Consider the following 15048-nt stretch of genomic DNA (forward strand, 5'->3'; position numbering starts at 1 on the left):
TGTGCTTTGCGCTTTCCTGAACTACTTGTAGAGGTGGTCGAACTCACAGATCACCTGGTCTGCTGAGTGCTGATTAGCTGCGCACCAGCCAGCTTAATTTTAATTTTTAAAATGTGTAGTGGCAAATGAAGATGTGTCAGCCCTCTGCCAGTTAATCATAGTTACAAGTTGTTGCTAACTAGAATGAAAACATTAGAAATAGCATTTGAACATTCTCCTTGCTCAGATTGTAAGACTACAGCGTATTCTGTGTGACAAACCTCTAGAAACAGAGGTCCTCAGAAGCTGCCATGCCTGTCACAATTCTACCCTCTTCCATATAGGAAGTAAGATAGCACTGACCCCATATAGCAGTGGCTCTCAACCTGTGGGTCATGACCCCTTTGGAGGGTCGAATAACCCTTTCACAGGAGTTTCCTAAGACCATCAGAAAGCATGGATATTTGCATTATGAATCATAACAGTAGCAAAATTGCAGTTATGAAGTAGCAAGGTAAATCAATTTATGGTTGGGGTCACCACAGCATGAGGAACTGTACTAAAGGGTCACAGCATAAAGAATGTTGAGAACCGCTGACACTGACATGGGAGTTTGCTAGGTTTTTAGTAACACAAAGAAAGCCATCAGAAACAGCGAAGGACCAGAGCAGTCTGCAATAATCTAGTGAGTTCTCCTCCCTGTCCACCTTCCTTTCCTTCTTTCTCTGTTTGTGAAATCCCATCATGAGTGTCCAGTGTCTTGCTAGATATCAGGACACAGAGTTAGGCAGTACAAGATCCTTAGCTTGGGAAGCTCATTAGCATAGTGATGAGAGCTGTACTGAGTCACTGAAAATCTATTCGTCTGTCATCATATTGTCTCTCAATCCATCTTTCTGTCTACTTCGCATCCTCTATCTGTCCATTAATCTACTTGCTTCTCAACTATCTAACATTTTCAGTATTTGTGTGTATAGGTACACACACACACACACACACACACACACACACACACACACATATATATACACATACACATTTTAGTTTTGATCTTTATACATACATGCATATATATATATATATATATATTATCTCAAATACATATTTTGTTAGATGGCCTCAAGCATATAATCATAAGAATATAAATTTAACATGATAGAAGTAAATATACCTCTTCAATTGCAAGGTACAGTACATTTGACTGGCCTGTGATTCTCCTGTGGAGTGTGCTGGCCTCTGTCAGATGCCAAAGTGACCTCTCCATGGTCAGGAAGACCTTGCATGAGGACTCACTTGGGTCCTGAGAAAGCTAGTGCCCTGTTTTGTTTCTGTGTGCACATTATAGAAGATGATTGAGTTGAAGAACCCAAATTTCTTGCTCAGTAGCTGTCTACTTCCTGTCTGGGAAGCTGTGGGTTGGATTCCTGGTGGCTACATGGGCTTGCAAGAAGTTCCTCAGACCTTTGGCCTGTTGTACTTTCTCAGAGTTTAGGAGTGATTGGCATTGCAAAGCCTTACTCTCTTTGATAAGGACATGGCCTTTTCTTACCAGCCTATGACTCTGAGTAGCACCCCATTACCTGCCCATATTTTCTTGCCTCTCTGCATGAATTCTGAGCAGAGGGCTGCTGCAGACAGGCAGCAGTGAATGGCTGAAAAGATGTAAGCTAAGGACGGAATGTGTTAAAACCCACAGGAAGAACACTTTTTCATTCCCCCTAACACTAGAGTGGCTACAGAGTAGCAAAATCAGTCACTCAGGGCACATAGTTGTCATCCTGCAAAGTGGTAATGTCATGTCATGAGAGGGAACCCCACCAGCTTCTCATAAGGTCAGGCTGAGCTACATGGGCATTCAAACTTGAACACTTGCTTTTCCATCTAGAGGTGCACCTGGAGTACACTTGACAAAGCCTGTTTGTTCAAGATTCTAGGCTTCATGCTCATCAGGGTGACTGCCTGTGAACCTGGGTCACACTGAGGAAAAAAAAAAGTACTAAATACCCAGCTCCCCTGATGGCAGCAAGTTTAACACCATCCTGTAAAGGGCATGTGTAAGTTTACCAGAATGGGATTGTTTTGTACGAATGAGATGCTAACACTGAGGACGTAAATTTCCTTCTAATATTTATCTTCTCTGGTCTTAATTTTGCTGTGTGACCCTGTTGCCCACTGCCCATAAATAGACAGTGATTCTCAATTGCTGTGTAAGTGGAAGTAGCTGGCTGAACTTCTGAGTCCTTCTTTGTGTCATTGGTGCTAACCCAGCCTTTATCTACAGCCACACCTGCATTCTCCCAGGGGATTTACCTTCCCTTCATCATACATATCCCACATAGTATGGAAGCACACTTCCCACCCACTACACACATCACCTCATGTTGCTTTCTAAGAAATGTGTAACGTGCACATGTATGTGAGGCTACTGAACCGCAGGGCACCTTGAGCTGTGTGTGCATCTCAATAGGTCATATGTCACTTAGCTCACTAATACTCCTGTTACTGTCCATGATAACTTTCCTTCACCCACCTGATCTTTCAAAGCGAGGAAGAATGAAGCTTCCTTCAATAATTTAATAAACTTTAATGATGATATTTCTGATTCTGCAAAATTTTAATATCCAGGGAAAACTACACACAGATCATGAAGAATGAATGGTAGGACTATGCAAGGTAGAAAAGTTTTCAGTTATAAATTGTGACCATAACTGCAATACATGAAAAGAACTTTCTGAAAAGCTAAGAAATGGCATATAGGCTCTGATCGTTTTATAGGTCAGGAAACAAGTAGAAATAATGACTTACCCAGTCTCTTACCACTAGTCCAGAGCAGTTTAGTGAACTTAAATTCTTGTTTAAAAATATAGTTCTTTGCGCCACAGCAGATCATCTCATTGTATACTAATAAAACATGCAGCCACAGCTTAAATTCATTAAAAAGTGACAACAATGGTAACTTAATAAAATACTACTATTGTTTCTTGAGAACCTGGGTAGGTGTCGATCCTGCATGGCTTTGATGCTTGTATTCAGGAGATAAATGAAGCAGTTAGGAAAGACACAGAGAACTGCATCCTGACAAACAGGAAAAAATAAAATTAAGATAATTTTGTCATCTTTTCTGTGATATTTAGGTGAAGTGTGGGCAAAATCCTTCAGCTAGCTTCGGGATCTTACAAAGACTGACTCGTGATTTAAACTGTGGCTTAGTGTCAGGCTGAACATGGGCCATGCTTTCATTTCCTCAGATGTTTGCACATGTACCCAGGAAACCATTCTGTGATTTAGGCAGATGGATTTATGGGTGGGTGGGGATGAATGGATAGATAGATATATAGATAGATAGATGATAGATAGATAGATAGATGATATACAGTCAGACAGATAAATAGACAAATATTGGTAGGTTGATGAGAGATAAATGCTAAATGATGGTAGCTTGATAGATTATAGATATATAGATGATATATGATAGATGTAGATTAACAAGTGAATAGATGACAGAAAATAGATGGTATTTAATAGACAGGTATATTCTAACTTTCCCCACAACCCACACCTGGCATCAGAGCCCTGCCATACACCCCCATGATACATTCTTGTCATTAGTTTCTTTTCCTATTTGATATTTTTCATTTGTGTTGCTGAATCTAATATTGGAAATTTTCTCTCAGCACTTGTGCTTCTCTGATTCCCACACTTCCATTTAAATATTAAATATTATTAAATTAAATAACAATAACCTTTATTTTCATGGATGTGTCTGTGACTCCACTATTCTAACATGCCCTGGAGCATCCGTCATGGTTACCACCTGGGTTGAAGACTGCTCTGTCTCTGTCACGTTGCTTCTCAAATGCGAGGCTTTTCCTTCGGTGTATATCACCCTTCCTTCATTGTGTATCTATAAGGGAATTGCTCTTGAAGTTTAAAATGTGAACACTCAGGGCCCCTGGGAAAGACAGTGACAATCTTCTCTCTGGATGTTTGGAACCATGTGACACTGTCTTGTCTCAGTGTCTGGATGAACTTGTCAGAAGTGCATTACAAGGAACCCTTTTTGCCTGGCAAGATGGATGTGGAGTCAGAGTTGGAGTTTTTACGTTAAACTTTTTCCTTCTTGGTTTACTGTGCTAAATACGTTTTGTTCTGGTCTCAGGTTAGCCTGACTTAGACCTAAATAAAGAATGCTCTGGTTTTACCCCTAAGTTGGCTCACAAATCAAAGGGAGAATATGTCAACTTTCCTTCATTGTTAAGGCATCAATGAGAAATACGCTTTTAAAGCTATCAGAGTAAATAGAACTTGACAAGGATAATCAAATTGACTGCATAGCTGAGTGAAAAATGTGAAAACACCCAAAAGAATTTTGAGATATTTCAAGAACTCTGAAGCACATGTAATCTACTTCAGATTTAATTTAAATTCTATGTAGAAACTTCCATCACAATGGCTGAGTTAAGGCAGAACTGAAGAAAAGTAAACAAACACTATCAGCTGTTGTTAATTAATGTCGGAAACAGACCACAGGCTTGCACTATGGAGTTGGTGGTTATGTATTCTTGGGTGCCTAGACAGGACCCTCACAGATCCCCAGACCAGTGTCCGGGAGCCTTCTCAAGCCTAGCCAGGACCCACACAAATTTCCAAGAACATGATACTTGAACCTCCTAGTGCCTATCCAGGACCTGCACAGATCTCAAGGAATAGGGTTTGGGGTCATCTGTTTCTGCTCTTAAACTCACCCAATGTCATTGGATCCTTGGCTTATGCTTCCAAAAGCCTCCTGGGAGACATAAAGCACCATTTAAGTCAAAGTATTATCTTACTTCAAAGTCTAGCCTTTAAACTACAGCAAAAGTGTAGATGGCCCTGTCATAGGTAAAATATACCTTTCTAGAAAGACCTAAAAACTTAGCAAAGGCAGTATTTGGGAAATGAACTGAGTTTGGATATTGAATTCCTATGGCAAGTTCCCTGAAGTGGGCGGTAGCGAGCCATCTTCTCAACATGAGGCCACAGGGTCCTCCTTATCCCTGTCTCTGATATTGTTTTAAGCCAGGGTTATTGAACACATGGCTAAATGGAACATAGCCATTGTGGCTGGCTGTTTACTCTAGTCCTATACGGCTAGACAAGATGTGCTGGGGGTTCAGGGGTTGCAGGGACCAGCTGGGGTGGGTGATGACAGGCTTGATTGGTTTCTGTTTGTGAGGCAGAGCTGGTGAAAGTCACAGCACGGGAAAGGCTGCATCAGCACTTGTGCTGCTTTCCCCGGTTCACCAGAACAGTGAACATGCATGGACGTTTTCTTACCATGGCAGCGTTGGGACAAAAAGTAAATGAAAACCGCAGGAGTGCAAGGTGAGGCCAGATGTAGATGTCAGATAAGTCAAGCTGTGCTGTACTCACGCATGCTCGTGTGTGCTCACATGCACTCTTGTTCGTATTGGGCTACTGTGCTGAGGAGGCAGCTCCGGTTAGAGCTTAGGATCAGCATGCATTGGGCCCAACCAACATACCAAATGGGGAGGGGAGATAGAATAGAGGATGTTTTGTATCTGGGCCAGTTCTGAGAAAATGGTATTTTGAAATCACCAAAAATAGCCAAATGCTCAGCAATTGTGGGGCTGCTTTGGCGTTTCAAAGCCTGGATTATCTCAGGGATGGCACTCTAATATTTATTCTAGAAACACAAAAAGTTCAAAGAGGACTGATTACTTTAGCAGGTTCCCAATACTAATATATTGTTTGTTGTTTACTTTTAACAGAGTCAAATTTTAATATTACCCTGTTTTGTCTTGTTTTGTTTTTTCATAGAAAATTTATACTTAAGAAAAAACTAGTCATGTTCCTATCTGGTCCCAGGTTGCTCTGATATTGTCTGTTGCCCTCTGTGAGGGATAAATGCCTGCCACACTCGTGCAAAATGAGGTCATGAGCACATTACGTTTCTAATGGAGGAACCTTAAAGAAACAGACCCCAGCACTATGCAAAACTGTACCTACCTGTGACTGCACTGTGAATCCAAGAATACAAGGTCTCAGGTAGCCCAGGCTGGCCTCCAACTTTCTATGTAGCTGAGAATGACTTTGAGCTCATGATTCTCCTTTTAAATCCCCAATTCTAGAATTATAGGGGTATGACACCATGCCTGGCTCAAAAGTTCTTAAAAGGGAAACTGAATAAGTAAAAACCTGAATGATAAAAAGTATACTATGACCATCAAAGTTGTCCTTCAGAAATTAGTGAGAAATAAAGTCTGAGACAAGTGAAAGCTGAAAGTCTTCATCACCACCAGATCCACTTGCAAGCAATGCTTATTTGGATTATAATATATCATGCTTCTTTTATTGTGTAATGACTTTATTCTAGGGATATGAGCTAGACCCACTTTTCAGCTCAAATTCACAAATTTAGTCCAACATGACCAAACAGATTATATTATTTAGGGGCATAGAATTAAAATCAAACCCAACTCTTGTGTTTGTCTTTTATCACAGACCATGTCACTTTCAACTTGCTTTGGGTTTGTTTGTGATTCAGGAAATCAAGCACAAATTTTAAATCTCAGAAGCTACCTGGAGAAAAAAAAAAAGAAAAGAAAAAAGGCATGTTGAGTTAAGCTGATGTGGAGATCAGCCATATGGTAGGAAAGGAAACTTTGGAGAAAGGGTGGGGAGGCCCCAGGTACCAGACAAAGCAGTCTGGCCAGCATGTGAAGAAAGAGAGAAGAAAAAGGACAAGTTGTACCTTTCTGAATCAGAGTTTAGAAAGATGAGCATACCCAACAGGACCTAATGGCCGCTTGTAGGGACTAGGTTCTGCAAAGCATTTCTTTTGTCCAGCAGAGACTGGATCATTTCCTGCTTCCCCGTGGTGCCCCTAGCCAAATCTCTAACATCAGCTTTGACCCAGAGCTGAGCGTGGCGTGGCACTCAGTTGTTTTTGTTTTTTTGTTTGTTTTACATTACAGTTATCTGAGCTGTTATTAATGGTACTGACTGCACGTAACTACCTGGCAGACAGCTATTCTATGGCCTTTTTATTTCTTAAGCTAGAATTAAATTTGCACCAAGAATCATTTGAAGTTCAGTGAAATTGTGGCTAACACTTTAAATTGCCTTGTGACTATTTTTGCATTGGTATATAGAAGAGCCTTGATTGTTCTAGAAATAAAGCTTAAAGTTTGCTGTGAATTCAAGTAGTGGTAGTTCTAGTAAAGCTAGTTATTGCCGTGAATAGAACAAAATAGCAAACAACAAAGAAACCGTGTGGGAGGAAACTGCCAGTGCCTTCACTTCCTTCCTGAAGGATAGGCAGACACAGTCCACTTCCCTCTATCTGTTCTTCAAACGTCTTCCTCCACTGCCTCTTCAACTCCCAGTGGATGGAGAAGAACTGCTTTTTAAGGCAAGAAGAGAGAGGCATTGGAGACGCGGGCCAGGCACATGCCACTGACTTCTACTTAAAGAAGATTTGCCCATTTTCTTTAAGGATGCTAATTTGTTCTCAAAAACTTTTGAAATTTTGTACAAGTACTTTGCTATTTACCTAGATAGCTGCTGACATTTTAATTTCATTACTTGGGAATTTATAACATGTTATCTGTGTGCACATCAAAATTGTGCAGTAGTTCCTTAGGGCTGATCCTCTTGTTGCCCAGCTTCCATGGAGCATCTGGACCCAGCACAGCCTGCAGAACACAACACCATCCACTCCAAAGACTATAGGAAGTGGCTGCTTCTCCCAGATGGAAGTTCTGGTGGCGTGTGAGCTGATTTAGAACAGGAAATATGTTGAATCAGACATGCAAAGCTCTTGGCCTAAGATAAGTTTTAATAAAGCAGACTTCCTTTCAGTCAAATTATTATTATTATTATTCCATGCAAGATGCATTAAGAGGAATTGCTTTGGTGCATAGTTAACCCGACCTAGCATTCTTTGTCATCTAATGAATCTCCAGTCCTGGTGAGAATACACTGCATCCAGAACAGTCAGCGCAGGGAACAGGTAGGTACAGGGCATGGCAGAGCAGGAGAGAACATTGGGGGCCTAGTTTAGTATGGAAATACAGGTACTGATGCTTCATGGCAGGAAGTAGGTAAAAGGAATGACATGGAATGGGGGTGCAGGCATGGGCACATGTAGCACAGGGGTACAGGTGTGGTGAGGCCGGAGGGAACAGATGTGAGCATGGCACAGCACAGGGTGCAGAAGAAAATGGATAGCATATATGGAGATCCAAGTGCAAGCATGGCCTAGCACAGGCATATAGATGTGGGCGTGGCTGAGCACCAGCTCCTGCCCTCTCTACTTACTCCCTGAGGTACTCTCTTGGTGTCAGCTTGTGGCTTCTGGCCATCCTGGGGACAAAATAAACCACCTCAATATGTTTCTGACAGAAGACATAGACTCAGTCCCCTGAAAACTCATACACAACCTGTAAATACTTTTACCATTATGTGTGCAATATCTTTTGATGGACTTTGATTCCCTGAAAATGTGTGGGTTTGATGCTCTTGTAGACCACATCCCTTAGATCTCTCCTGTGTGCCAGAGGATCAATGACTCTCATTGAACCTCGTCCCACTCTGGTACAGCTGAAGATGAATGCTATGCAAAGACATGAGAAAGAACCAGAAATGGGGAGGTTGAGATGGTGAGGGATGGGGATGGTGACAGAGGCAGTAAGGACAGAGGGAAAGAGAATTCTGAGCATCAGGAGTGAACAGAAGGGAGACCTGGCTACAAGAAGGGATGGTCTGTGGCAGCTTGTCTATGATAAGCCTCAGTGAGATGAGAACATCATGTGAATTACTTAACATCCTTGCTTTAAGATTCAGGCATATGGAGGATATGTTTCATTTTCAATATGATTTAATGTTGTTAATAAATAGAAATAGCATTGACAATTGTCATTATCTCTACATATGATGTGTTTTTTGGTTGTTTGGTTGGTTGGTTGTTTGGTTTTTTGGGGGAAAGGATCTCATGGTATAGCCCTGGCTGTCCTGGAAGTCACTATTAAAACCAGGCTGACCTGATAGAGATCTACCTGCGTCTGTCTCATGAGTGCTGGGATTAAAGGCATGAGCTACCACATCCAGCTGTACATACAGTTTAAAGAGCATTCCAGTCTTTTAAAAAGTTATTCTTTTCCGGTATTTAATGAAAGACCTTTGAAAATTCAAACAAACTCATAAACAGACTTTCCTCTCGCCCTGTGTGAAAGAGAAATGCCTCACTTGGTGTAGCTTTGTTCAGTCATGTTGTGTTATCTCTTCAGTGGCGGGGGAGACGTTGAGTGGAAATGTGTGAGATTCCGTTCAGCTTTATGATGCAGTCCTTCCTGCTTTAATGACAGCAATCTGTGCACATCCGTGTGGAGGAGAGGGAGATGCTGAATAGCTTCTGAAATTTCTCATTTATTGTCTGTGTTGACTTAATGAAAAGTGTGAACCAAACTTTCCACATACTTCAATCAAATCCATCATTAGAGGAAGTGGTGTTTGTGTTTCACATCACAGATCTCTTAAGGTGCTTAAAATTGGTCATCAGCTTAGTTCACTGGTGTCTTATATTTTCCCATACCCACATACACTCAGGACTATATACATATACACACAGACCCATGCACATACAACATATACATAGCACAGACTGACATACATAGTCATGCACATGCATGCACATGAATACACATTCCACACCCACCTACAAGCATGCACACAACACACACACTTTCATCACTGTTATCTTCCAGTCACACTAACATTGGTAGGCACGCATACCAGAGCATACATATTTGGGCACATGTGCACAAACATATGCAGATATTGAATCACGTGGATGTCAGTTCATGCAAATACAATGTCAATTAAAGACTGCTGTGAAGAAAGGTTGCTAAGATCCCCTTAACAATGTTGCTGCTTTTGCAACCCTGCAGCTGACCAGACAGAGATGTTGTTCATAGGAGATGCTGTACTGCAGGTCAGTACCTTAAACTTTAATCCTTAACTCTATTGCATCTTTAAATTTTAAACTTATTCCAATCAGTCATTATCCTCAAAATTCTTCATTTGTCATTGTTCAGGTGAATGGCATTAATGTAGAAAATGCAACCCATGAAGAAGTGGTAAGTCTTACATGGGGGGGGGCTCTATTTTTTTGTGTTACTTTCTTCTAAATATTTTTTCTATTAGCCTACATGTATCTGAAGGTGTTCATAGACACAGTCTTAGAATTGGAAAGGAGCGCTTGAGTTAGCTAATTACAGCACACCAGGGACCTTCAGGTCATCACAAGCACTGAAGAGAACACATCAGACTTTTTTGAATTTTAAATTTAAGGGCACAGAAATCCAGGAAGCATTTGACTTACTGCATTGCCTAGAGGGTCACCTCAAGTCATAAAGCAGAATCTGCCAGGCATCCCTCAAGGTCTTTCTAGTACCACATAGACCCTCACTGCACAATAGTCTTCAGTTTCTGACACATTGGCTCACCCCAGCATCTTAGTGTGTAAAATGTATAATGTGGAGGGGTCAGCTGACAGGCATGTTTGGTAGTTGCTTAAGATGATGTGAGTCAAAGGTATTTGTAAGCAGTTCACCCCGAGAAAATGGACTCAGATCATGTTGGGTTAAAAGGACAAAGAAGGATGAAAGAGACACCTCGTCTTAAAGCATCAAGTTTAAAGTTTGGGCAGAGAGAGAACCCACAGTGCAGCCATTCAGAGAACCTGGTGCCATGGAGCCTGTGTAATAAGGGCCCTGTTGCCTTGCCTGTGAGAGAGGGAGCACATATGGAGATGCCATTAAAGTTGGATCTTGAGAAACAAGGTGGAGGAGGAGGGGAGGGTGGTACTGACAGAGCAGGCCATTTTTACAGGGGCTGAGCAGGAATGAGATGTGAGAACAGAGCAAGGAGGAGACTTACTGAAACAAGAGGCAGGCATGAGATTGGAGGAGACCCCCTAAGGGTCCCTTTCAGGTCTCATTCTGTGTTGCAGTAAAACTTAAATAGGCTTTTAATTAGTTAGCATTCCCTAATGGGCATTTTTTCATTCATCCTTTCACTCATCAGTGCTTTTTTGGTAAGTCAACTCTATTCTGGATTAAGGCAAAGACCCCTCACTGCCAGAGCTGAATTCACATGAAACCAGATGAGTAGAGTGATTTTTACACAAAGAAAGACCTGCTAAGCAGAAGCAACTAACTTATTTATTAATTCCTCACTCAGGGCATATATATTGCTGTTACCTGTTTGCCAGGCTAGAGCAGAGTCACAAATAGACAGACATGTTTCTTGGTCTCTACAGTTGAGCGTTAGAATCAGCTATGGGAAGCAAACTCATTACTGGCTTTCCAGACTTAGTAATTAATACTGCTGTTTGTCTTCTGCAAAGTATGATTTTTTTAATGGTAAGAAAACATATTATAATTGAAAGAAAGGCTATGCATTTTTTAACACTAGCAGTATTGTAAATAAAATTAAAAGTATTTATCCAAGAAACAATTTCTTGAGTAAATGGCATGTAGATTTTATAAATGTTGTTACACCCTAAAAGTATTTGACACTAATGTACTTTTATCAAATGTTATGTCTACATTATTTTGTGATACAAAATAAATTAGAGGAGCACTGTTAATTATATATGTAATCTTAATTTGCCAGGATCATAAATTTCATAGAGATGTTCCATTTGTAAAAGACCTCATATATTGCAGAGTTTTACCCCCTCAATCTTATAGTAAATTCCAGTTTTAGTTCTTAAAGGAAAATTACCAGTTATGCTCAGAGAAAAGAATCTTTCTAACATAACTCTATCTGCAAGGTGAATCTTAGTCTGCTGATTTGAAAAGTCTATGAATTGAGGTTGGCAAAAGTTTTAAACATATAAATATATGATGTAATAGTTTCTCTTTTTTAGCACAACTGTGGGCTTCTGTTATAGTGCTGTGTAGTATTATAGTAGCTGTGGGAGACAGCAAGTTGTCCATATTCTCGTTGTACAGATTCTGAGAAAGAAAATAGATGGTTGTTATCATCCAGGCTTACATCCATTTTAAAGCATTTGTGTTACATATGTTATACAGTTTTTTATTCATCAACTCAAAATAAATTTTAAAGAATTATAATAAAATGAGCTGATGTTTTCTTGAAGAATGTAAATAGAAGAAAATAAGTAATAAAAATTAAACCAGAAGTTATTGAAATGGAACACAGGAAATGGTGAGAAAATTTGAAGAAAATAAAAAGAAAGAGAAGAAAGCTTGTGCACAGGAGCTGTCAATCACACAGCCATGTTTCTCATCATTATTCCAGCTGTAATCAAGATAACTGGATGCTTTAAATATCTTACAACTGCTCAGGGAGACTTGGATCTAGACAGATGCTTCGAGGCAGCTACTAACACAGAAAAGACTTCATTCCAGTCACAACTGTTATGGCTGCTACACAGTTAACAACTTCAGGAGACTCTGCTTAGGTCATGGCTACTTTAGATACCCTGCCATGGCTATTTGATTTAGCCATAACAGTTTCCAAAGACCCTGGGATAGCCCAGTCACACTACATACACATCGCTCCAGTGATTTCCCTGTAGCTGTTCCCAGTCTAGGGGTGAAGAACCCCTCCCCAACTCATGACTGCTAATGGGCATGTGTGATTGACTGTATAAACAGTTATCCTCTCACCTCTCATGGTAGCAGTCCAACAGACCTCCCCTCTGTACACTGCCCCCCAGTGCTGTACTCTATCCCGACTGGAGTCTTGATGATGGGTAGGCTAAGTTGAACTGATAACAGGAAGAATAGACAGTGTTCAGGCTTCCAGCCCAGACATTCTAATAGCCCCTGGAGGGTGATTCCAGAAAGCTGGGATTTGGAATTTGGAGTGATGAGACTATAAACACTATGAAAGTGCTGAGAACACGAGAGATGGTAGAAAGGCCATCCCTAGCAGTGGAAGATCTAGAGAGTGCTGGGACTTACTTCCTCTGGCTGCCAAGGAATTGTAACCCTGAGTGTGGAGGACCCTGACACCCTGAGCTCCGACTTGGTTGAGCTTCTCTTTGTGTTATCTGTGATTTCAATCTGAACCCCCAATCGATCGTTCACACTGCCCCTGTCACTGCAAGCGTTACGCTGCTAGTCAGTGATGCATTTGATTCTACCAGAGACATGAGGAGAGGGGAAGACATGTAGATGCATGTTTTACTTGTGTGCAAGCATACGATATATGTGCAGCTGTGTATTTGTGTATAGGCTATAAGTAGAACTTCCTCCTCAGATAAACCTTTTGAAAACCTTGAGATTCAACAGATTATATGCAATCCATGCTCATTATATAGCACACTGTCAGTGTCAGCTGAGGGCAGATGCTAACCATATCTGCAGAACCTGTCCTAGTGACACCAAGGTTAATATTTAATCGAACAACTAACTCGGTGTTGCCCAGCAGGATTGACTCACAAAATTAACCATTACAATCAGTTATGAACTGCTGTATTATGTGATGGTTGTGTTAAAATAAGCAAAGGAAAATGCCCACACTTAAAAATAGTCTCATCTTTGTTCAATTGACACAGTCAAGGACCTACTACTTTGAGATGTAAAGGAAATATGAAGTTATTAAAAATATATATCCAAATATGAAAATGCCCAAATGGAGCTATTTCATGCCTGATAATAATGAATACTCCAAAGAATGTCTTCTTAGATAATTAAAATGCAATTGTCTAAGTACATGAGTAGACAGAAATTGTGTGATGCAAAGAAAATGAGAAGGTGGAAACTGCTTCAAAGTTTATAATTATTCACAGAAGTAAGACATTTGATTTTCCTGTGTCTAGAACTTGTTCATATTTTACTTATAATCTGTTTATAAGTAACTAAGTCAAGCAATAAAATTCATCTGATTGAAAGCAGCAAACCCTAGTGGATGCTAGAATTGTATCTATTTCCCAACACAAATGACTAATAATTCAGCATCACAGTAAAGCATGCTGCACCCAATGCCTGCAGCAGCTAACATGAAGTGGGTAGCTACTATAACAAGGACTTAGCTGTAGCATGCATATGGCTTCTAAATAGAGGCCTGTGTTTAAAATAAGCCAGGATTAAAAAAAAAAAAAAAAAAAGCTAAGTGAATGCTAGAAACTAGGTATGAAAAGGTATAATCTTGGTTCTGATATGAAGTCACTCAAGGTGATTTTTTAATATACCTACTTATTTAAATAAAACCAGGAAATTTTCACAGTTGTAGAGGATCTTGGAAGACAAAGTTTCTTTAACCAGTGGGAAGGAGTATTGTTGAATCCACAGGAAACCCAACTGAAAACACAGGGAAGGGCTGATGTGTGATTGGTTTTTTTTTTTGTTTGTTTGTTTGTTTTGTTAAGAAAAACCTAAACGGACATCACCTCAGCCATGACATACCACAGAAATTTTTCCACCTGTCTGGTTGGTGAGCCAATGAGTGTATTGGGGGTTGCTTAGAAAAAGGTGAGTGGCTCATGGGAAGCCGCATCGGCATCATGTAAGGCCCACCTCAGCATGGGCAATGATGCATAAAACAGAAATGCCCAGCCTGCAGGCAGCTCCTCCAGAGAGGTTTCCTTCTCCCTTTGCTACTTTTGCAGCCTGGGAGAGAGGACTTGTGAATCTTGTCCCTTTCTGAACTTGCTGGGCCTTGTAAGTTTCCTTTGTTTCCTGAGTCTTAGAGATTCCTTCTTCCCCCAAGAGAGAGTATTTTCCTTAAAGGGCATAGCTCCCAAACAGTGGGATCTGTGGAAGTGTCCTTGAAAGTTAGGAAGCGTCAGCCAGTCCCGAACGGATAACACAAAGAGCAGCAAGAACCAACCCCACAGCACAGAGCAGGCCACAGAGTGTGCAGATCTCGGCAGGACTTCTTATTGGTGGGGAGGAAAGCAAATGTCTCTCTAGATAGACAGATGGATGCGTGGATGGATAGATGGATGGATGTTAAATAAGATTTATTATATATAGCTGGGTATGTCAGTACATGCCTTTAGGTGAATTTTTGAGTTTCAAGCCAGGGCTA

The 15048-nt window shown here is 40.7% G+C and overlaps 1 protein-coding gene across 2 annotated transcripts in view; it reads left to right on the forward strand.

Annotated features, from left to right (window-relative positions):
• The window catches only part of Sntg2 (syntrophin gamma 2), a 199524-nt gene that overhangs the window by 77686 nt on the left and 106790 nt on the right, over window positions 1–15048 (forward strand). For both annotated transcript variants that reach the window (XM_028857468.1, XM_028857467.2), the window contains exons 5-6: window positions 9930–9973; window positions 10077–10118. In XM_028857468.1, coding sequence (XP_028713301.1) covers window positions 9930–9973; window positions 10077–10118 — 86 coding nt within the window. The remainder of the gene's footprint in view (window positions 1–9929; window positions 9974–10076; window positions 10119–15048) is intronic.

The sequence above is a fragment of the Peromyscus leucopus genome, chromosome 22 (genome assembly GCF_004664715.2).
Source record: "Peromyscus leucopus breed LL Stock chromosome 22, UCI_PerLeu_2.1, whole genome shotgun sequence".
Lineage (NCBI taxonomy): Eukaryota > Metazoa > Chordata > Mammalia > Rodentia > Cricetidae > Peromyscus > Peromyscus leucopus.